General features: G+C 41.0%; 1 protein-coding gene and 1 long non-coding RNA gene across 2 annotated transcripts in view; both read right to left on the bottom strand.

The window, feature by feature from the left end:
- The window catches only part of ror2 (receptor tyrosine kinase-like orphan receptor 2), a 68,750-nt gene that overhangs the window by 12,247 nt on the left and 32,178 nt on the right, over nt 1-24,325 (bottom strand). Inside the window, exons 3-4 of the mRNA XM_046067042.1 lie at nt 8,598-8,885; nt 8,193-8,223 (exon numbers count right to left, since the gene is read on the bottom strand). Coding sequence (XP_045922998.1) covers nt 8,193-8,223; nt 8,598-8,885 — 319 coding nt within the window. The remainder of the gene's footprint in view (nt 1-8,192; nt 8,224-8,597; nt 8,886-24,325) is intronic.
- LOC123981841 lies at nt 14,193-15,920 on the bottom strand. The gene is made up of 3 exons (XR_006827837.1): nt 15,710-15,920; nt 14,339-14,376; nt 14,193-14,232 (listed from the first exon to the last, which is right to left on the bottom strand). It is a non-coding gene; the product is annotated as an uncharacterized LOC123981841 (long non-coding RNA).

Here is a 24,325-nt window from a genome sequence, read left to right as displayed (position 1 = left end):
AAAGCAACCAGTGAAACCGGCTCCTGAAGATTCAGGACATTTTGCAGCTGATTCCAAGTGCATACTTAAACGCTCCTTTTCCCAATTCAGTTCAGACTTGAGGGACAGACAGTAGTAATAAGTTTGTAGGTATGGGGGAAGCAGACCAAGAATAGCCTTGTAAATAAGAATGTGCCAATGATTAAGTCTACAGGTGGACAATGCAGACCAACCAACCCGCTCATACAAGGAGCAATGATGAGTAAGGGCTCTAAAGTTTGTGATGAACCTCAGAGCTCCATGGTAAACAGTATCCAACAGTTTCAAGCTTTGAAAGGATGCATGCATGTATAAAACTTCGACATAGTCCATCACTGACATGAAAGTGGCAGCAACAAGTCTCCTTTTGGCCTCAAAGGTAAAACACGACTTATTTCTAAAATAAAAACCCAGCTTCAGTTTTTTCGCCAACTGCTGAATGTTAGGTTTAAAAGAGAAAGAATCATCAATTAGGATACAGAGATACTTCTATTGAGACACAGACTCAATCTCGGAGCCCCGAGAAGTAGTGGTGGGTGGAAGGTTCAGTGAGTTTGATTTTGCACTGGAAAACAACACAAGTTTTGTTTTGTCATCATTTAAAACAAGTTTTAAATCAAACAAGGTACGTTGAACAGTATCAAAAGCAAGTTGTAGCTGACGAAGAGCCTGGTTTGGTGTAGATGCAGAGCAGTATATCACAATATCATCAGCATAGAAATGAAAATTTGCGTTAGAGACATTTCCCAACACTCCCAACACTGACCCCAAGGGCACACATATACTAAGAGGGCTGGAAGTGAGAACATCTACCTGCATGCACTGAGATCTACCTGATAGATAGTTTCCAAAGCAGCAGACCAGTTTGTTCTGACAATCCAACACTGAAAAGTATTTGTTTTAATATTGTGTGATCCACAGTATCCTTAGTAAGCCTTAGATGGATCAATGAAGAGCTGCACAATGTTTTTTATCTAATCTGCTAATGAAATAATTTACTACTTTTAGGGTTGCTGTAGTTGTGCTGTGGTTTTTACAAAAAGCTGATTGAGAATTAGACAATATATTGTTAGTAGTTAGAAACTCTTTGAATTGTTCATTCACCAGAGTTTCCATAACCTTAGCCAGGACGGACAATTTCGAGATGGGTCTGTAATTGTTTAAATCTGTCAGGTCTCCCCCTTTTAACAGAGGAAGAACAAATGCAGATTTCCATATAAGTGGAATTTCATTCGTGTCCAGGGACAGATTAAAAAGATAATGTCACCACCAGATAGGTGGTGCAATAAAGTCAGATGCTAATTTTAGAAATTAAGGCTCCAAGTTATCAGGACCAGCCGATTTTCTAATGTCTAAAAGTTTGAGGGCTTTATGCACCTCTGAGACTATAAGTGGATTAAAACTAAAATAATTACTCTAATACCTTTAGGCCTTTAGACCTTTAGGATGATTCTGATGTGAAATGTTGACCGAAAGAACGAGATTGGCCGAATGAGGTATGACCGAAAGAACGAGATGGCGGATACAAGCGTCCAGAAATGGGTTTCCTCCCTAGGGTGGCTCAGCCTTAGGGTGCTTTCACACCTGTAGTTCGGTCCATTTGGTCTGGACCAAGTGAAAAAAATTATACACTGTTGCATTTTAGTTCTAGTCCGGTTCATGTTATACAAACGAACCAGAGAAGTAACCATGACGTTACACAGACTTACATGTAACTTGTTGATTGGACAGCTTTGGCGATTGTCATCTTGCATCATCAGGACCCATGTGGGGAAATCAAACTCCGGTGACTGACAGAAGTTTATGCAGCACTTCAATGCCTCTAACGTAAAAACAGGACATGTAGTACAAGAATAATTTGGGGCTTATTAGCCTGTAGTATACTGTGGTATCGCTGTCACACATTTTTTATGGACTTAATGAACTGACAGGGTAAACTGAATACTACTTGCTCTCCTTTTTTAACATATTTCAACCTATTAATCAGGGAAAATACCTGCGCTGACTAGTATACGTTACCAAATGATTTTCATAAACACAGCCTATACATGGCTTATACAGATCAATTATAAGATCGCTGAACAAATGTTGCGGTCAGCAGATGGATTTATTAGTTGTTTAGATTTGGAAATAATGCACAGATCACATCATAAAATCCTGAGGTTGGCTCAACAAGTTAACCACACCAGAGTTCATTTAAAAGCGTAGCGAGACCACCTATTCAAGCAGGTCTCGGTCCGCTTGTTTGGTCCGCTTTTGGTGCGTACCCGAGTGCGATTGCTGCATTCTCACCTGCCCAAACGAACCGCACCAAGGAGATATTACTTTTTCCCCATAATTTAAGAAACGCATAACATAAACAAAGATAATCCCTAACATTTGTTATGTTGAGACCTCACCAAGGTACCATGACATAATGCAGTTTAAAAAGAAACTTTGTTATTGTTAGAAATAGTACTTTGAACAAAATTATAACAAAATATATTAAGGTTTTGAGAAATAAGAGTCAAATTTATAAAACTACAGAAAACATAAAAAAAAAAAAATAATCTGATTTGTTATAAATTAGAGTACTACTACTACTAATAAACAGCAAAACAGAAACTATAAGTAAATACCAATATAGTACTACTACTAAAAATAATAATACTACCATATATCATCTCTCATGTCATTGCTATCATAATAATGAAAAACAGACTCTCCTACTTAGGCAAATAATTATGTATATATTTTTTGTCATGCAGTAGTTATTACCTTACATGTAATCCACAAGAATGACTCCTTTCTACATCTAGTTTATCACAAGCACTCTGTTAATTCTAACCAAAGCTACGAGAAACCATTTCCTCACCACCATCTGGCTCTAAAAAATGCCGTCTATGTTACAGTGACCCAGAGGAAACGTTGAATTAATCTAATACTACATGACTGTCTACAATGAGGACCTGTTCAGCTCAAGTTTATTCACAAGTCCTCTGGTTTAATAATTTCTGACACGCCGACTGTAACTAGAGATAAGCAGCTCGCAGATATATTTAGAATAAGTTAAACACTAGTTTAATCGTTCATTAATGTTTGCACTCCTCCACTGATAATAATAATAATAAAAATAATTTAAGCCCCTTTTCCACTGCATAGTACTAGCTCGACTCAGCTCGACTCGCCTTTTTTTGCTTTTCCGTTGTGGAAAAGTTGTACTACCAGGTACTTTTTTTCGTATCACCTCTTTCGAGGTTCCAAGCGAGCTACTAAAATGTGACGTGAAAACACAGCAGACTGCTGATTGGTCAGAGAGAATCGTCACGATTCACTGCGTCATAATTGCACGCGCCAGGTAGAGGCCAGCAACAGAAAGTTTTATATTTTACAGTTTTCATACGTAATTTCATCACTAAATCCACTTCTGAGAAGTTTTGTGGAGAGAAATCAGCTGTGTAGATTTCGAATATTGACAGTTTTAATGAAAAGTGATAGCGGAACAAAAATGTGCTTGAAAGTTTTCGAAGTTGTTGTTATAATTTAGGGTGATAATACTTTTTAACAAAATGCATCTGTGTGAATTGTGAAAGTAAAGGTCCACCGTTATGCTATGTTAACGTTAACATAAAGTCAATGCTAGATGTGGCTTGGTACTGTTACAGAGTGACTGCGGTCAGGGAGAGGAAGGATCTGCGGACAGCAGGGCTGCACAATTAATCTACTTTTCAGAAAGCCGATGTGCTTTTCAGTCACTTTTTAGTTTAAATCGACCAATCACAGCCTGGATGGGGCAGGACATTAAAAAAAGTTTCACGTGCTACAGCAAATCTTTAAATGTTAAACAATATGACTGACAAGTTAACACTTAGCATTAACAAATTAGAAACCACTGTAGAGCCTTTTTCTTGAAGAAGGATTAAATAAATAAAAACAACCGACATGAAACAGCTGTAACCGGATTTAATATTCAACTAACTGGTTAATAGTAGCCTATACTGTAATATGAAATTATAATAAATATAGTAATTAATACATTAACATTATACTACCAACATACAGGTGCTGGTCATATAATTAGAATATCATCAAAAAGTTGATTTATTTCAGTAATTCCACTCAAAAAGTGAAACTTGTATAATGTATACATTCATTCCACACAGACTGATATATTTCAAGTGTTCATTCCTTTTAATTTTGAAGATTATAACTGACAACTAATGAAACCCCAAAAATCAGTATCTCAGAAAATTTGAATATTGTGAAAAGGTTCAATATTGAAGACACCTGGCGCCACACTTTAATTAATTTAATTAATCAGCTAATTCACTCAAAACACCCGCAAAAGTTCTGTAGGCTACACAATCATGGGGAAGACCGCTGACTTGACAGCTGTCCAAAAGACGACCATTGACACCTTGCACAAGGAGGGCAAGACACAAAAGGTCATTGCTAAAGAGGCTGGCTGTTCACAGAGCTCTTCATGCTTCCTGCTGCTGACCAACTTTATGGAGATGCAGATTTCATTTTCCAACAGGAATTGGCACCTGCACACAGTGCCAAAGCTACCAGTACCTGGTTTAAGGACCATGGTATCCCTGTTCTTAATTGGCCAGCAAACTCGCCTGACCTTAACCCTATAGAAAATCTATGGGGTATTGTGAAGAGGAAGATGCGATACGCCAGACCCAACAATGCAGAAGAGCCGAAGGCCACTATCAGAGCAACCTGGGCTCTCATAACACCTGAGCAGTGCCACAGACTGATCGACTCCATGCCACGCCGCATTGCTGCAGAAATTCAGGCAAAACGAGCCCCAACTAAGTATTGAGTGCTGTACATGCTCATACTTTTCAGCTGGCCAACATTTCTATCATCTTTTTTGTAGTGTTCTTAAGTAATATTCTAATTTTCGGAGATACTGAATTTGGGATTTTCATTAATTGTCAGTTTTAATCATCACAATTAAATGAAATAAACATTTGAAATATATCAGTCTGTGTGTAATGAATGAATATAATATCCAAGTTTCACTTTTTGAATGGAATTACTGAAATAAATCAACTTTTTGATAATTATATGACCAGCACCTGTATTATTAACTGAACATTATACTCTTTATTTAATGTTATAATATTATACTAATACACTCATGTATGCTAGTTCCTCCTCCAGGTTGTGGATAGTGTCTCTGAAATGGACAGATGCAGATTTAGCCAGAGTCGGGATGCCAGTTTGCCAGTATTTTCTCCTTCTAGCTGCCTCCTCAGTGCAACACGCTCCCCTTATTCTGTTTTACATCTGTTTTACATCTAGTTATTGTTATAAAAAAAAATGTTTATCGTTTTAACTTTGTTCAAGTTGAAAAATACACATTTCAAAATGTCAGTATTTTGTGCATTTTCCTTGATAATCAAGCATGTAGATTCATAGTACCATTTGTTCCATTATAATCTAATCGCAATGGCAAATCGTAATATTGTCCACCATAATCACAACATGACTTTTTCTCCAAATCGTGCAGCCCTAGCGGACACTAGGGGTGGGAATCTCTGGGCACCTCACGATTCAATTCAATTACAATTCAGAGGGCTGCGATGCGATTATAAAATAATTATTGATGCATGCCTCCCTAATTGAAATATAAAGTTAATTATCAGGATGTACACCAGTTTAGTCTAAGCTTGTACTAAGCTTGTACCTGATGTTCTCAAACCTTCCAGATCCAGATGAGCTAATTAATATTACTTCATCACTAATTTAGCTAACGTTACAAACATATACGGTAACGTATATATACACACACAATATCTTTCTCCACTAACTCACACCGGCATGTTCGTTACAAGTAACGCGTTAACGTTAACGTTACTATTAACGCATTACTGTAATATTTTCACAGTAACTAGTAGTGTAACTAATTACTTTTCTAAAACAGTAATGTGATTACAGTTACTAATGCAGGTAACGCTGCGTTACTCGTTACTGAACGCACCATCTTTATGTGAATCCACCACTTTGCGGCAGCTCTTTTGTTCATGTGTGCTGATAGCCAAAAACTAATGGAAGAAAGGAGAAGGAGGGAGAGAGGCGTTCTGTCCGCAGCTGTAAGTAGCTACTGCCATTATTGTGTCACAGTCTAAGATGCAAAGAATATTGGCGTCTATTGCAAACTCTGTGCAACCAGCAAAAAGCTTTCAACCACCAACATTTCTACATCTGATTTATTGAAGCATCTGCTGAAGCAGCACAGCACTGAGAAACTTAGAGAAAGCAACTCCGGCACCTACTGCCAGTGAGGCTTGGACTCGTTGAGAGAGAGCGGCGTAACATTAACGTAACATTTTGTAACCGAGGACTGCAGAAATACAGATGTTCAAAAATCAAGATTTACTTGCTTTATTTTTTTTCAGCTGGTGGTGTTAAGAAATGTTAGACCTAGGCTATATGCTTTGTAAAAACCATACTCCTTGCTGCTGCTGCTATGAATATGATATTAATTTAAAAAAAAAAAAAAATGTTGGGAGAGACTGAATAACATACGAAAATTGTAAAATATAAAACATTCTTGTTATGTCACATTTTAGTATTGCCTCAGCTCGCTTGGAACCTCAAGGGAGGTGATACGGAAAAAAGGTACAGATCCAACTTTTCCCCAATGGAAAACCAAAAAAGGCGAGTAGAGTCCAGGCGAGTCAAGCTGGTACCATGCGGTGAAAAAGGGGCATAGCAGGCAATGTACAACACTCCTTTAAAGTAAGCTGTAAGTAAGCCTCTTTTTATAAGGCCCACTCTTGATCCAGGGGTTTTAGCAAACTATAGAACTATATCTAACCTTCTTTTTCTCTCCAAGATCAGTTGTTTGACTTTGCACTAGTCTTGGCGATCTTCTCTTTTTTCATATCGTCTAATCATGGCTACTTGACATCCCAGAAACATCTGTAAATGCACAGTACAGTGTTTCGTACAGAATTGCGGTGTATTACTATGGCGGTGTGCGCGCGCATATTGAGTAGCAGCTCTGTACTGTGTGCTAACCTCAACAATCCAACTGTATTCTAACATTAACACAGAATGCTTGAATGCTTTAGTTTTTCTATAAATACATGGCTCCATTTCTGTGTGAGTGTGAGAGAGAGACAGAGCAAGCAGAGGTGTGGAGCGAATTTATGCGCTGAGCGCAGCTCCACAATCAATCTTAATTTTACTCATATTAAATAGTATATAGGATGTGGCGGTCAGCGTTGATATTGTGGCGTGTTGTGTCACCACAAATAAATCAATGAATGGGAAACACTGCAGTGTGGTGCAGATTCTTTTTATATCATGTTAGTTCTGATAGTGAGTTAGTTCAAACTGCCTTAATATTGATGCATGAAAAACCAATCGCTGATCATCCCTTCAATCGTCATTGCAATTTTCTGATGTTAAACTCAGATAAATAAAAACTGAAGTTATTGTACTTGGGCCTCCGAGACGCATTATCTAAAGATATAGTTTCCCTGGATGGCATCGCCCTGGCCTCCAGCACCACTGTGAGTTATCTTTGATCAGGAACATCCTGTCTAAAAATGATGCAGAAAAACCATGCATTTGTTACTTCTAGGCTAGATTACTACAATTCTTTATTATCAGGCTGCTCGAAAAAGTCCGTTAAGACTCTTCAGCTGATCCAGAATGCTGCAGCACGTGTTCTGACAGGAACCAGGAAAAGAGATCACATTTCTCCTGTCTTAGCTTCTCTGCATTGGCTTCCAGTAAAATCCAGAATAGAATTTAAAATCATTCTTCTTACCTACAAAGCTCTTAATGGTCAGGCACCATCTTATCTTAAAGACCTAGGTCCCTCTCGCCCTGGGCCTGAAAACTCAAACATTCCTGTGCTAGAGGTGTAAACACCAACACTCTCCCACTGTGAATGCTCAGAAAGGGCTGGCAGGACTGCTACTAGCTGCACAGATAACTATAAATACAAATTTGATAGTTGGCATTGCACATTTCACCTTCAAAAGGCAGATATGTATACATGTATTCAACAGATACCTGTCGAGGATGATACTTAAAATATCTTAATTTCCAAATTTGCTTTAAAAAATCCTTCTGTGATGAAAATATCCTTAATATGGAGTACTTTCCTTTATGTTGCTGTAAGACATTTATTCAAACACACTCATATCTAGAAGGTGTTCACTTACTGTTCATCTGGGCCATGTGTGGGCATCTGTCCTGTGAATCCAAAATAAAACATTAAAAACTCTGATAACAAGCATTTCATTCATACTGAAGAGTGGTCTATTTAGCTTTAGCTGACTATATAAGCGAACAACCACCATGGCATCTTGGTTACTTGGTATCTGACAGTTTTTACAGTACTAGAAACAAGGGTTGTTAATGACATGCCAGTCAAAGAAAAATGCCAGCTCTCTGCACAAGCTACTGATCTCTGTGTAAATAGATGTTGATGAAAAATTAGGCAGATACAAAAGAAGTTTCAGTTATTCATACAGTGTGTAAATTAAACACTTAACATTCAACATTAGCTTCATATAATTTAGGCATAAATAACTAAGTCATTGTGTAAATTTAAATGTGAACCTTACCTAGTTTGACATACAGGACTCCAGTGGCAGAGATGACTTTGAGAGAGTTGGTGGCGACGCACTGATAATAGCCGGTGTCTGTTGTGTCCAGGTCCTGTATGCGGAGCTTGGATCCTGCCTCTGTCTTGCGGATGGTTATGCGCCCATGCTCCTGGACTACGGGAGCATCGTTCTTTAGCCAGCGGATAGACGGTCGTGGGTTTCCTGCCACTTTGCAGTGTAGCGTGGCCGTTTGACCCTGGAAGTGGGTGATGTTGTTGACTGGCTCCTGGAACTCCAGAAAATAACCTTGTGGAGATGAAACACAATGGGTTAAAGGTTAAAAGAAGCATAAAACTGAGAAACAGCCAGAATCTACAGAAATCTGACCTTAGGGTAATTTAAGCAAAGCATTGACATCAGCGGTTTCATTCATGCTGCACAATAATAGGTTCATATTTTAGCAGCGTCCAATCATATTTGTACAGATGCACAGTACAACCATTATAACATTTAACACTTTCCTGATGCGTTCAGGATATAGTTGAACTGAACCTCTAACTTCAGCCTGCTGTTAGCAGCTTGGCAACAATTCAGCTTGCTGATTGAACATTTATTGCCACAATGCTCTCTGGGACTCAGAGCTGACTTCTAGAGAAATATAGATCCTAAACATATTTGATAGTTATCCGTTAACTAATTTAATTAATTTATATATTATGCATCCTCCATCATCCATTTATGTGTGCTCAGCTGCATATACTGTTTAGTTGGTGTTAGAGACCTGGGTTCCATTCCCGCTGTGACCCATCCACAATTGTGTCCCTGAGCAAGACACCCATCGCTGTTCTAGAGGCGTGCGACCTCTGACATGTGTAGCAATTGTAAGTTGCTCTGGATAAAAGCGTCATCTAAATGAGCAAATGTAAATCGGTTGTGTTAAATATTTAGATTTAAAGTTAATAGTAATAGTATGACTTTACTGTCATGTGGTGAGCAGATTTTGGCTCAAAAATCATTTACCTGATGTATTTAATAATTGATACGTTATGATCTATTAAAGTCATGATATGAAATTAATGATTCCTGTTTTGTTTAGTTTTGTCTTTGCCACCATCTCGACTGTAAGGGAACCGGGGAGGACAACTGAGTGACATTCAACTCTATATTATGTATAATATTTTGTGTGTGTTGTGTTACAAATGAATGACAATGTTTAAATTCAGAAGTTTGGACTTACTGTCCCATTTGTTTTTTCCTTATTAAGTTTAAACAGTTAGGCGAACGCAGGATGCTCAGTTACACTGCCATCACACTGCCCTATGCGTTGTAAAGAAAGCTGCGATTTTACTATACAGAAACTGCACATACAATCTGTGCAGTCAAAAATTATTTGTCCACGTGTAGACACCCGCATTGATCCTCATGCGAACCCTCACAGCTAAGTGGAGAGAGCTTAAAGTTAGCTCCTTCTTGTAGCTTTTGTAGCTATTAACTTCACATCATGAGGAAATTCATAATCTTGTAGAGTGGTGCTCAGAGAACAAGCTACTGCTCAACGTCAGCATAACTAAAAAGCTGATCATTGATTTTAGGAAGAAGGAGATAAAGACGCACACTCCTGTCTACATCAGTGGAGCTGAGGTGGAGCAGGTGAACAGTTTCAGGTTCCTGGGAATCAGCATCACAGAGAACCTGACATGGTCGTCTCACATCTCCACGCTGGTGAAGAAAGCTCAGAAACGACTGTATATCTTGAGGTAGTTTAAGAAGGCCAAATTCCCACGCCAAGTTCTTGTCAGCTTTTACAGAGGAGCAACAGAAAGCAGACTGACTGGAAACATCACAAACTGGTATGGGATGTGCACGGCCCAGGACTGGAGTGCTCTGCTCAGAAGATCATTGGTACCCATCTCCTCACCATCGGTGAGGTGCCTACGCAGAGCCCAAAGGATACTAAAGGACAGTACCCACCCAGCCACTGCCTGTTCACCCTGCTGCCTTTTGGGAAGAGATATAGAAGTTCCTGCTGCTGCACCACCAGACTGCAAAGCAGCTTTTTCCCCCAAGCTGTCAGCCTCTTAAACTCGAAAATACGAAATTTCTGTGGTACGTGTATCATGTCTAGTTGCAAAAAAATGGCCTCTTGGAGCCATTGCCTAAACCAAACAAGAAGTCGGCCATTTTGGATTTAATAGTAATTTCACACATTTGATAAGGGTCATGCCCTGAACACATCTACAGGTCAAAATTCGCTCAACCTCATAGAGCCACCTGCTGGAATCAGGAATTGTCCCTTCAAAGATGCAGCCCCTGCGCACGGAATCCCCAAAATGCACAAAACTTTTGTGGTACATGTAGCATCCCAAGACGCACAAAAAAGCCTCTTGGAGCCATACCTGAAATCAGACAAGAAGTCAGCCATTTTGATTTGAATGTGCAATTACAGTCCATTTATGGCCTTTTACAAGGTCGGTACTTTAAGTCGATCCTTCTAGGGAATTATTCGGATCGACTTAAATTTTCTACTGTGCATTCTAAAGGCATTGACGATGAAAAGTTGTGCTAACTGTGAGTTTTTGTCGCTGGGCGTGTCAGTGGCGTGGCTTCAAAGATCAACTGTTTGCCATAAAACAAGAAGTTATTATAACTTTAGTGTACATCCTCCGATCTGTACCAAACTTTACATGGTCGATAACCCCGTCCTGAACACATCTACATTAAAATATTAGGCACAAAAATCCACACACTTATAGCTCTAGGGCAGAGGTCACTAATAGGCGGACCGCGGTCCGAATCCGGACCCAGCCGCCGTCCTCTCCGGACCGCCGACCTACAGCACATTTATTATTGAGACTTACTACCTCGTGACGGAGCGTTTCTATTTTAACCCGCGCAGCTTTTCCAGCATTTACTGTACTGGTTTAGAGGACCAGGAAACTCACAGACCAATCGCATGAGCTCCAATCGTCTCATGTGACGCTGCTCAGCCAATCAAATCTGTGCATACCGATGCTTGCGAGTCGAGTCCGCGAGATTCACCAGAGACGTTTTGGAAACACACCCGAATTGAGGAGACGAAAGATGAAAGAGATTTCACATGACTTTTAATCAAGAATGTACAGATATTTACATGTACATTCCTCCCACGGGCAGTTCAAAACCAGAATATCTCATAGATCTCCAATATGCTAGCTGGAGCTCACGTTTCTCACTGAACAACAGAAAGTAGGAAAGTGGTAGCTCTGTAAGAGGAAATGAAAGAGAAGAGGAGGCATTACAGCTGTTCATTTGTTATGATGTGTTGAGTGTTAATTATAAAATTGGTTAAGACTACACTTCATCCCTTCAAGCTACACTTTTTATTACATTTTTTCTAAAAATTAGGCACTTTAGTTTACTTAAATTTAGAATTTATATTTGACTAGTTATTATTTATTATCCCTCCAGTTTGATGTGAAAACTGACTGAAATATTATTTGATTTGACAGTCCGTTGTTGACTAAAAACATGTGTTGATACAACTATAGGTTATAGTACTGAATGATAACGCAAGTTCGTCGTTTTGATGTTCCGGACCTTTGCTTCAGGAAATTTTCTCTAACTAGACCTCTTTGAAATCTAATTGAATACCCCTGTTATAGTGGATAGAAGAAGAAGAGCACAGGAAGTGCATGTTAGAGGTTAGGAGTTAGAGGTGTTATAAGAGGAAGTGTTCTCGGAAGAGATGAGTTTTCAAGAGCTTCTTGAAGTTAGAGAGGGACGTCCCTGCTCTGATGGCGTGTGGTAGCTCGTTCCACCATCGTGGTGTCACAGATGAGAATAGCCGGGACTGGGATTGCTTTGTGTGAAGGGATGGCAGAGCCAGGCGGTGTTTGTTGGAGGAGCGTAGCAGCCGAGAAGGAACGTAAGTTTGTATTATGGAGTTTAGGTAAATGGGTGCAGACCCAGTAGTCACTCTGTATGCAAGCATTAGTGACTTGAATTTGATTCTGGAGGCCACGGGGAGCCAGTGGAGGTCACTGAGTAATGGAGTGACATGAGTCCTTTTGGGCTGATCAAAAACCAGACGCGCTGCTGCGTTCTGAACCATTTGTAAGGGTCTCATCAAAACAAGCTGAAGCTGGGTGGCGTACTGAGTGAGGTAGGGCCTGATTTTTCCTTATGTTGTATAGAGCAAAGCGGCATGAGCGAGAGACAGCAGCAACATTGTCTGAAAAAGACAGCTGGTCATCAATCATGACACCCAAGTTTCTCACCACCTTGGTTGGAGTGATGGTTGCGGAGTCAATTTGTAGTTTGATGTTATGGTGGATAGATTGCTTGGCTGGAATGACCAAGAGTTCAGTCTTAGAGAGGTTTAGTTGAAGGTGGCAAGCCTTCATCCATGCAGATATGTCCGATAGACAGTCCGTGATCCGCGCCGAGACAGTGGGATCGCCTGGCGGGAAGGATAGGTAGAGTTGCGTGTCGTCTACATAGCAATGGTAAGAGAAGCCGTGAGAGCGAATGATTGGCCCCAGTGAGGTGGTGTAAATTGAGAAGAGAAGGGGCCCAAGCACTGAGCCTTGGGGCACCCCTGTGGAGAGGCAGTGGGAGGAGGATAATTGTCCTTGCCACAAAACATTGTAGGAACGTAGGGAGGTAGAGGTAGGCTGAGAACCCATGTTAGATCAAAGGACTGAATCAGAGCCAGGAAATCTGCTGAGTTTCAATTGTCTAAGTGAATGTTCATGTCACCAAGGACAAGTAGGGGACAGTCATGCTCTGGGATTGAAGACAGCAGTGTGTCTAGCTCCTCCACAAAGTTACCCATTTGTCCTGGTGGACGGTATATGACAATCACAGAGACCTTTACCGGAGCGGACACAAAGACAGCATGGTATTCGAAGGAGGCATATTGATTCGGGGGTAGCAGCTGTGTGAATTTCCAATTACTCATTCCCCTCCCAGAGGGGGGGGGAAGAGTAATTGGTGGACAGCACAGCGGGGGTAGCAGAGTTTTCTGTTATGATCCAGGTCTCAGTGAGCGCCAGTAGCCCAAGAGATAATGTGTTAGCATAAGCAGTGATGAAGTCAGCTTTGTTGACTGCCGACTGGCAGTTCCGTGACCCAACAGACAAGTAAACAGATGTGGGTGCTACCTGTTTTAAAGGCTTGAGGAGTGCCTGGTTTCTGTGCCTGATGGCATGATACCTCTTGCGTGGACCGGAGACAATAGGAATAGTGTTGTAGCACATGGCCTGAGTGTATTTGTAGCTGGCAGCTTTAGGTGAGTAGGTGCACCTCGGGAAGGGAAAAGCTTCTCTTGTAGGCGGCTTTGCTCAGTGGACTGGCTGGTCTTTACCCAAGTAGGTCTTCACACAAGGAGCCGACGCTAATGCTGACGCTTCAGTGGTAGGTTTCTAATTGCACACAGGTGTTGGGCATTAAGAATGATTGCACCCAGCTGAGATCGCCCTCCGGATTAACAAGACAAAAGCTTGGTTTCAGTGGGTGGGACACACACCCAACTGTTTGATCTCGCTCAGCCGGCCTTCAGATTCTAGTGGGTTGCTCAGTAAAAGTGCAAAGAAATAGCACCTCAAGAGTAGGAAAGATAGAGTAAAGTATTACCTCACTGCTGCAAACTCTTATTTGCCCCACGATTCTTGTCCTGTGTTTAAGAGTACAACAGGAGTACAAGTACTCTATTAAATGTTATTAAGACAAATACTGACCACAATTTTTGAGCTGTTAAGCCTTTTAAAATGCAAACTCACCTCAAAGTCCAAACTTGAGTCCGTGCCATCACAGTCAACTTGTAAATTCAAAAAAAGCCACACACAAATACAAACACTTTTAAATACACATATTTCACTGATGTTACACACCAATGCAACTTGCTGCTAAGAGAAGTACATTTTTGTCTGGCATAGTAGGGAGAAAGTTAGCTAGATTTAAACTGGGTATGTTTAGCTATAATGGTCTACTTTCTAACACTACCATTACTTAAAAAAACTACCATTTCTTTCCAATCGATATTTTGTTGTCCTGGGTATGGGCTCTTTTTCATCCTGCAAATATCTTCTGTACATGATCTTCCTTTTCTTACAAGAAGGCTCCATTTTAGGCCTAACCTTACTAACTCTATCCTTTCCTTGAGACTGCGGGCGCCAAACGGAACCTCAAAGTGATGCAGGTGGATATATCTTATTATGATTTGAAAATCTGACTGGCTCTGATTGGCTCTGATTCGCGGTCCTTTCCGTTGCTAAGTAACCAAAACATTAGACCAGGGCCATTGGCGTTAGCGTTAGAACAGAAATATATTAGCACAGATACAAGAAGCCAACCAAAATGTATGTGCCTATTAAATGGGTAAAAGAAAACCAAGTGAGTGTGGGCTTGGACAAATATGTTAAGGATAAAAAATGTTTAAAGACCCCAAGAGGATTGGCCTGGTGGAACATGGGGTGCTTTGAGTAAAGCCACCTAAATCTAGCTGGAAAGCTTTTCCGGCTCAAATACTCAGTGTGAAAGGTAAGTGAATCAATTATGAATATTATGTAATGTTAAGTTAACAATAGCAGAATATTGATGATAAATAGCACACCTAGCTTAAGTCAATCAACTTAACCTTATATTAACATAACTTTAACGTTAGTGATCTGTAGGGAACTTGTCAATGTTGCATGTATTATTTTGGGTAATGTTAACAAACTTAGCTAATTTTAGCAAGATTGCCTATAAAGTTAGCTTAAAGTTAGCGCTAACGTTAAGTGCATAATTACATTACGACACGAGTAGGACCATAGCTTGCACTATTATATTACTAATAGCTAACGTTATGTTTTACTGTTAACTTAACGTTACAGTTCAGTTAACATGTTTTCTGATTCATTGTTTTGGCTAACGCCTCCTCACAGCTTTCAACAGAATCCAAAATACATTAAAAAATCTGACAATTGGGTTCTAAATTCAACAAAATACAGGGGGAACTGTTACACGAAACTAACTACAAGTTAACCGGTAACGTTAACTTTATGGTGTTTAATAATTTCAGCATGTATAACCGTAGCCTAATCATACACACAGCTAAAATTTCAGTTTTAAGATTAATTTCTCAAATACACAAAATGGCAATACCTTACCTTGTATATCTTGTATAAATCCGAATTAGAATAACTTGCTGTTGTATTAGCTTTTTTGTCATTACCATTTCCAATGCAAATGGTCATAAGCCAGTGTAAATAATGCACTCTTGGATCAACCATTCTGATTTTACACGGTATGAATTAATTAGGCCCTTTGACCTGTAATGGAAATTTGTCCTTTAGTGAGTCTTCTGAAATAAAGATTCCAATCCAGACGTCTTTTAAGGGTTTTATTCTTTGCAAAGGGTCAGACAAACTTATAGAGTGCAAAACAGTCTGCAGAGTGTAAGACAAAGAGCCAGTGAAGAAGCAGGTGACTTTATACTGTAAGGGTATTACGCAGCTATCCAAGGGAGGAAGGGAGTAGGGACCAGCTGTCCTGAGATGAAGGCCTATCAAGGACAGTCTGATAAGAAAACTCTATAAGGAGCATCTTTCCCATGGAAAACTTCACCTAGCTGTAACATAATAAAATAATCAAATACCACACAGTGAAATACTGGTCTATTCTGATGAAGAATGCAGGGTGAAACAGTAAACACAGTAAAATATCAAATTTCCATCACATACTCCTCCCTTGTGATCATTCTTTGATCACTCAAGCATATACAACATCACAAAAAGATCATCAGGTCATAGAAAGTCATCATGATGTGATATACACCAGTTTAATAGAGAAAACAAATCTGGGTCCTTCCTGTCATCACAGTGGCATGTTATTCTTGTTCATGGAGTGTGATCATTTGAATGGAGACATATTTATCAATAGTTCCTACAATCAGACCTCTGGCACATGGAATAATGCAACATCCACAGAGAGCTAACAGTGCTACAGCAATCATTAGACCTGCTAGTATGGGCATCACTAAGGCTTTTTATTTAGCAAATACAGAATCAGACCAGTCGAACATGTTAGTGTCCACTTCAGAGTTCTCTGCAAGTTCTTCTCGTAGGGAACGCAGTCCTTCCAGCACTCGGGTCACCTAACCATTTGGAGCTGTATTGTTGGGCACAAACATACAACAGGAGTTATTAAACATTAGCCAAGCATCCCAGCCTCTTTGGGTGCTTCTCTTGCCTCCTGCCATCATTCTTGTGATCTAGGAACTGCAACAGAGGCACTGTTAATGATATTGCAATGGCAGCAAACATCTTTGTTGTTCCTCGTAAGCCACACATATTTGGGTGTCTGACTGGGTCCCATGACGTCTCCTTCCAGAGACAACCATGATACTTACTCTTAATTTTTTGCGGTGTCACTTAAATCAGCAGTGGTGAGACCAGGAGTTTTCCCACTAGCTCCCTTGTGTTGATGTTTGCTGTCTAACAGCCTGTGAGTCCGAGACAAAGGGTGCCTAAGCGTTCCCAATCCCTCCTTCACTCATAACACAAGGTCAGGGAAAACAGTGATTCAGGTGCTGATTGTGCACACTTGTTGATCTATTGTTGTACTGGTGCAGGCACCTTCCTGCAGTGGCTGGCGTGAATCCACGTAGCTCTTTCAGCCACTTTTACCGCTGTGTATGTTGTCAGGAGCACCTTTCCACCTCTGCGCCATCCAGTGCTTTCTTCTGAAGTCTTTAACCACCACAAAATCTAGGAGACTGTGCAGTGGTTCTGTCGCTGGAGAGGGTAGGGCCTCTTTAACCTGCTGATGTAGACGGGCAAGAGCAGAGGACAAAGTCTGGCAATACTTTAACATTCAATCATTCTCACAGTGATGTGTGTCAAGGGGTACTCTGCTTGCTGCCTCTATCCCTGTTCATGGAGGGCGCCCAAAAAGAATCTCAAACGGGCTCAAACCTGACCTAGTTCTTACCCTCGTTCTCATGTACATCAACACCAACGGCAACGCCTTTGTCCATGGAAGGCCTGTGTCTTTACAACATTTAGCTAGCTTAGCTTTTAATGTTCCATTCTCTTTTTCTACTGCTCCACCACTCGCTGGGTGGTAGGAACAATGTTGTCTCAAATCAATGCCCATATAAGAGTCAAGTTGTTTGATGGCTTCACTTACAAAAGGTGTGCTGTTGTCACTGCTGATTTTAGAAGCCACGCCCCAGCGCGGCAAGATCTCAGAAATCAGGGCTTTTGCTACAGCTGCACTGTCTTGTTTTGAAGTTGGAAAAACCTCCATCCATTTGGAAAACATATCAACTATGACCAAACAGTACCTTTTGCCTTGACTCGGGTTAAGCTAAATTATGTCCATCATCAGGTGATCAAATGGTTTATCTGGCGATGGGTGTGCCGCTAGGGAACCCTTAATCCTCTCCCTGTGTTGTGTGTTAGGCAGATTGAGCACGTTTGGCAAAAGTTGTGAGCGTATGTTGTGAAACCTTTCATAAACCAGTGTTGCTTTAGTTGATCGAACATCCCTCCCTTTGACACATGATCCAACCTATGTGTCAATTTAGCATAATGTGGAAAAAAATGTTTGGGTAAACATGGTTTGTCATTGGGACCAATCCACAATCCATCAGCATATTTACAACCAGCCTGTTGCCATGTGCGCTTCTCATCTGATGTTGCAAATTGTTGCATAGCATGCAATGTCAGAGGAATATCTGTGTCTGTGTCTGTGTCTGTGTCTGCGTGCAGGGGTGTATGTGTGTGTGTCAGGCCCTGTTGAGCTGCGGTGCGGGCAGCTGCATCAGCTTTCGCGTTACCTGTAGAAACAAAGTCTTTTGCATTAGTATGGGCCTTGCATTTGCATACAGAAATAGCAGACGGCAACATCACTGCTTCAAGCAATGCAGCTATTTTATCATGATGCAGAATAGGCTTACCATCAGATTTTAAGAAATTTCTATGTTTCCACAATGCATAGAAATCATGCACGGTTGCAAATGCATATTGAGAATCTGTGTAAATAGTTACTGATTTGTCTTTGGCCAATTTACAAGCTTCAGTGAGTGCAACCAACTCAGCTGCTTGAGCTGAATAATGAGATGGCAAGGGGCTAGATTTCAGTGTTTCGTGTTGAGTGACTACGGCCAAACCAACTTGATTTTTTCCTGTGTTAACATTGCGTGAAGCAGACCCGTCAACAAAGAGAATCAGGTCTGGGTTAGTTAGAGGTGTTTCAGACAGATCTGTATGTGGAGTGCAAACCTGCTCAAGCACAGCAACACAGTTATGATCTTCTCTGTCTCCTGGAATGGGGAGCAAAGTTGCAGGATTTAAAACATTACAGCATTTGACAGCGATGTTAGGCATATCCAATAGAACAGTGGTGTATCGGAGCCAACGTGCTGTGGAGAGATGAGAGGTCTTCTGTTCAAGCAAGATCATAGAAACCGCATGAGGGACCAAAGGGTTAAATCAGAATAACCAACAATGTCACGTGATGCCATGACAGCTTTCTCAGCTGCTGCCACAGCTCTAAGACAACGTGGTAACCCTGCAGCCACTGGATCCAGTTTTGCTGAAAAAAAAGCGACTGGTCTCAGTCTCTCACCATGTTTCTGTAGTAATACTGATGTCTATCCATTTTGGAAACATGTCAACTATCATCAACAGCACTTATTGCCTTTGCTTGGGTTTAGCTAAAAACCTCCCTCGTCAGGTGGTCACATGGTTCTTCTGGGTGGTTCTCTGCTCTGTGTGTGTAAAACAACCTCTCTGAATGAGTTTCAACCTTGAGCTTCCAGGCTGTCTGATAACACACCTCACACACAGACTTGTTCTCATCACATTCCATAGTTTTGCATTCAGTTCCCCCTTTTCTCTGTGGAGGAGAGCGCATGGGCAAAACTCTGGACCATGTTTAAAAAAAAAGGAATTTAAACAATAACATCAAACAACAAGGAACGAGCAGGCAGCATTCTTTTCCTGTAGAAATGGGGTCAATCTGTTAGCGTGCATCACATTTTATCATCAACACAGCAGCAGCACACAAATCCAGCATAATAAAGCAACAGACACAGCAAGCAACATGACAATAAGCATCAGGCATCTGGTTTGCTTCCAAGATGTAGTGTCAGTACAGGTCATGTGATCGTCCTTCGGTCAAGTCAAGTAAGAACGTAGGTCAGGTCTTTGTAGTCTCCGAGTACAGGTAGACTATAGAGAGCCATTTCAGTCAGTGAGGCTCTGTCAGCTCAGCTTCGTCAGTTCAAGTCAGTCAAGTGCACTTGTTAGTTTACCATGAATCATGGGAGAGAGGTTTCTCTCTCTGTTCATTCTTTGTCAGTAATGGGATCCCTTGTCCATAAAATCATCATCACCTCTTTATGGTGATTGGTTTTGGAATGGATGGAAAGGCTTGTATGCATTGGGAGAGAGAGCTTTACTCTCATCGTGATCACATTCCCAGAGAAGTTATTCTGTCTATTCGAATTGCAATTAGAGACAGACTAGCCTTGTGTGTGGCCATTGTGGGCGAACCGCAACACAATGGTCATCTCAGCATGCTTCGTGTGATGGACTGCAGAACGGAAACCGACCAGCCGCGCGGGAAATGTAAAATTTTAAAAACAGACCTTTGTCAAATCACCAACAGAGAAATGTGTGGTGTGTGATGTAACCAATAATGTGAAATCTTTAAACCTGTAGTGCTCGTGGATGCACTAATGCATTTACCACCACTCTGTCGCTCTGTTGGTCAGCCTTCATCATAATCTTATTTGAAAATGTGGGTGCGTACAGGTCACTGCAGCCTGTAGCAGTGAACAAAAAGAAAAAATGTTTAATTTTTTTTTAGTAAATATTATTTCACACATCAAATCATCACAAATCAATCAAATCAAACTTTGTGTTAACTATAGCTATAGACTCTCATTCAGTTTGCACCTCAGACATGAGGTCACAGTTTATTGTTTTAACCATGGTGTGTAAAAGATGTTACAGGAACTAGTTCAATGGTTCTTTTAACCTGAGCAGGACTTTTTGCTCTTTACTTTACTCTTTACTCTTTACTGTACAGTGTTCTCAGATTCCAACTTACTGGCCTGTTGTCAGTCAGCCAACTCTGGGTGGACTTGCATCCCCAAATCCATCCGTTTGCAAATCACTTGGCTTTGCTTCGCCATGTGTATACATCCCCCTTGGTACAGCTAAGATCAGAGAAGAAGAAAAAGAAACAAAACAACAGCGCAGCGCTCCTTGTCCAGATAATATGTTGCAATAGTTCTCTCTCTCTCTTTTTTTTCTTCCACTGTCCCTATTCCATAAATAATTAAAACTTGTTGCATCCTGTCTATCAGAATTGTGTATTGTGCAGTGTAACGAGTCTATCTGCATGTACCTAAAGGTCTGTTTGAGTGTGTGTGTGTGTGTGTGTGTGTCCATCCTCACTCACAGCGGCGTGTGTTTGTCTATGTTTGTGTGTACAGTGGGGGTCACTCATTAGTGCTCTGATAACTGAAATAAATGTTTAACAACTATGTCATCAGAATTCATCAACATGATACCATACGCAACCTGCCCCTCTCTGGGGCTGTTTTCAACACATTATGTAGCAATATTGTCCCCTGCTAGGTTTAAATTACAGTTTCTAAAACTCTTTGTGGTTATCATTCATCACCAATGTAGGCTGTTCAGGCTCATCAGCATTTACTAATAAATTAATATAATATTTTTTTTTGTTTGTTTTTTTGCTTCAATGTGTTTAAGATTTTGTTTTTCTGTGAGAAATTGTGACTCACCCGGTGTGTGTGTCCCAGCTGTTTCCTGTCACTGGCGTCCGTCTCACCCCCTCCAGCTCAGTCCATTTGGATCTGCTTTGGATCTGTCCAGACAATCTCTGTGTACCAATGTCCACTTTTGTCCACTGTACTGTACGTTTTCTCGTACTGTGATGGCTTAGAACAGAGTTTTTGATGGCTATTTTCTCACTATTGTCCTCTTTGTGTAAATCTTCAGGTTGCAGGTTCTCTCGTCTGTCACTAAGACGGTGTGAAATTCGGCATCTTTATTCCAACAGCAGTTTCTGGCCTTGTCCGGCTCAGAACATGTTCTTTTCCGATGAATTTTATTTCAGACCGCTGTGACCATAAGGTGATGATCATGTGAACTTGGAGAGCTCTACATGATCTGTTCTTAAATGCAAACATGTTGTTGTGATTGGCCTGCATCCCACAGGCGGCAATTATCCAATGATGACATTGCTGTACTGTGTCCATTCTGTGCTCCAGCCTACTTTCTTGTGAAGCTAGAGTGAAGTATTTTGGTGAGATTGTAGAAATCTTGCAGGTCTCCAAAGTGGAGTTGTTGTTTGAGCTGGTTTGCTACTCAGCTGTCTTTGTTAAGTCATTATGGCATCCTTTGATAAACGGTCCAAACTGCTCCAATTGCATGTGAGGCTGTCACGTGCCCCATTGCTTCAACAATGTTCCAAATACCAAATATTCCTTTTATAACTGGCATTTCTATGACTGGGCAATACGATGTGTTGCATTACTGTTACCGGACCAGAACAGTGCTTCTGTAGGTCTTTAATGTTGGATTAGTTCATCATCTCTCTCTGGCTTATGGTGTCGTGTTTCAGCAGCACTTTTAACATCAGCATAGTCTTCATCCTTGGATGGATCTGGGACTGGAGCATATTTGAGGAGAAGGAGTCCAGGACTGGATCAGCCGGAATGGATTCCATAAATTGTATACCTCAGTTAAAGAAGAGATAATGTGTTAGTTTGTTCTTATGGTGTCTTTTTAACAGTTTCTTATTTTATCTAGTCAAATGTTCTGTTTTAAGTCTTTACACTTTCCCTTAATTGTAGTTTATATAGCAATCTGCCTTAAATGGTAGGGTTCAGCTTGTTAGGGCCCGAGCACGACCGTGCGAGGTCCCTATTGAATTTGTAAAGATTATATATTTTTTTTTAGGGCCCGAGCACGACCGTGCGAGGTCCCTATTGAATTTGCTAAGATTTTTTTTTTTTTGCAAAGTAAGCACCATTGTCGGGGCCTAAACATACTCGAAAACTCACCAAAATTTGCAAACATGTCAGAACTGGTGAAAAATTTCGTATTCTACAAGTTTCGCACATGGGCGTGGCAAAATGACTCGCTAGCGCCACCTAGAAAATTGGAAAAGATTAGCCCCTCGTTCACGTTCAACCTACATATACGAAATTTTCTGGGGACATGTATCATATCACAAAAAAGCCTCAAGAACCCATAGCCTAAAGTCAACAGGAAGTCGGCCATTTTGAATTTTACGGCCATTTTTGGCCGTACTCCGTACTTTAACGAACTCCTCCTAGGGATTTAGTCCGACCGACCTCAAATTTCTGCTGTGCATTCTAAAGGCATTGACGATGAAAAGTTGTGCTATCTGCGAGTTTTCGTCAATGGGCGTGTCTGTGGCGTCGATGATTCGCCATGAAACAGGAAGTTGTTGTAACTTCAGTGTACATGCTCACATCTGGACCAAAGTGTACATGTAGGATGAGAGTCCCACCCTGAACACATGTACATGCCGACATTCACCCACAGTCATAGCGCCACCTGCTGGCAACAGGAAGTGACTTTTAACGAAGCAGCCCCCGCCGCACGTTTCACCTACGTGCACAAATTTTTATGTGGTACATGTATCTTGTCCAGCTGCACAAAAAAGTCTCTTGGAGCCATAGCCTAAACCCAACAGGAGGTCGGCCATTGTGAATTTTACGTCAAATTTTGGATGATTTACACACTTCATACTTTAATGAACTCCTCCTAGGGATTTAGTCTGACCGACCTCAAATTTGTGCTGTGCCTTCTAAAGGCATTGAAGATGAAAAGTTGTGCTATTTGAGAGTTTTCGTCAATGGGTGTGTCCGTGGCGTGGCGTCAAAGATCAACTCTTCGCCATCACAAGTTGTTGTAACTTCAGTGTACATGCTCACATCTGAACCAAACTTTACGTGCTTGATAACTGTCCCACCCCGAAGACATCTACACTCGAATACCGATTTATATTCATAGCGGCAAGTGGAATAATTTTTATTATTTATTTTTTTTCTGCAAAGTAGGCTCCATTGACTGTGGGTGAATGTCAGCATGTACATGTGTTCAGGGCGGGGGCTGCTTCGTTAAAAGTCACTTCCTGTTGCCAGCAGGTGGCGCTATGTCTGTGGGTGAATGTCAGCATTTACATGTGTTCAGGGCGGGACTCTCATCCTACATGTACAGTTTGGTGCAGATGTGAGCATGTACACGTAAGTTACAACAACTTCCGTGTCATGGTGAAGACTTGATCTCTGACGCCACGCCACGGACACACCCATTGACAAAAACTCGCAAATAGCACAACTTTTCATCTTCAATGCCTTTAGAAGGCACAGCAGAAATTTGAGGTCGGTCGGACTAAATCCCTAGGAGGAGTTCGTTAAAGTACGAAGTGTGTAAATCATCCAAAATTTGACGTAAAATTCAAAATGGCTGACTTCCTGTTGGTTTTAGGGCATCGCTCCAAGAGGCTTTTTTGTGCGTCTGGACAAGATACACGTACCACAGAAAATTCGTGCATGTAGGTGAAACGTGCGGCGGGGGCTGCTTCGTTAAAAGTCACTTCCTGTTGCCAGCAGGTGGCGCTATGACTGTGGGTGAATGTCGGCATGTACATGTGTTAAGGGCGGGACTCTCATCCTACATGTACAGTTTGGTCCAGATGTGAGCATGTACACT

The sequence above is a fragment of the Micropterus dolomieu genome, linkage group LG13 (assembly GCF_021292245.1).
Source record: "Micropterus dolomieu isolate WLL.071019.BEF.003 ecotype Adirondacks linkage group LG13, ASM2129224v1, whole genome shotgun sequence".
Classification (NCBI taxonomy): Eukaryota; Metazoa; Chordata; class Actinopteri; order Centrarchiformes; family Centrarchidae; genus Micropterus; species Micropterus dolomieu.
This window is presented reverse-complemented; position numbering and strand designations above follow the sequence as displayed.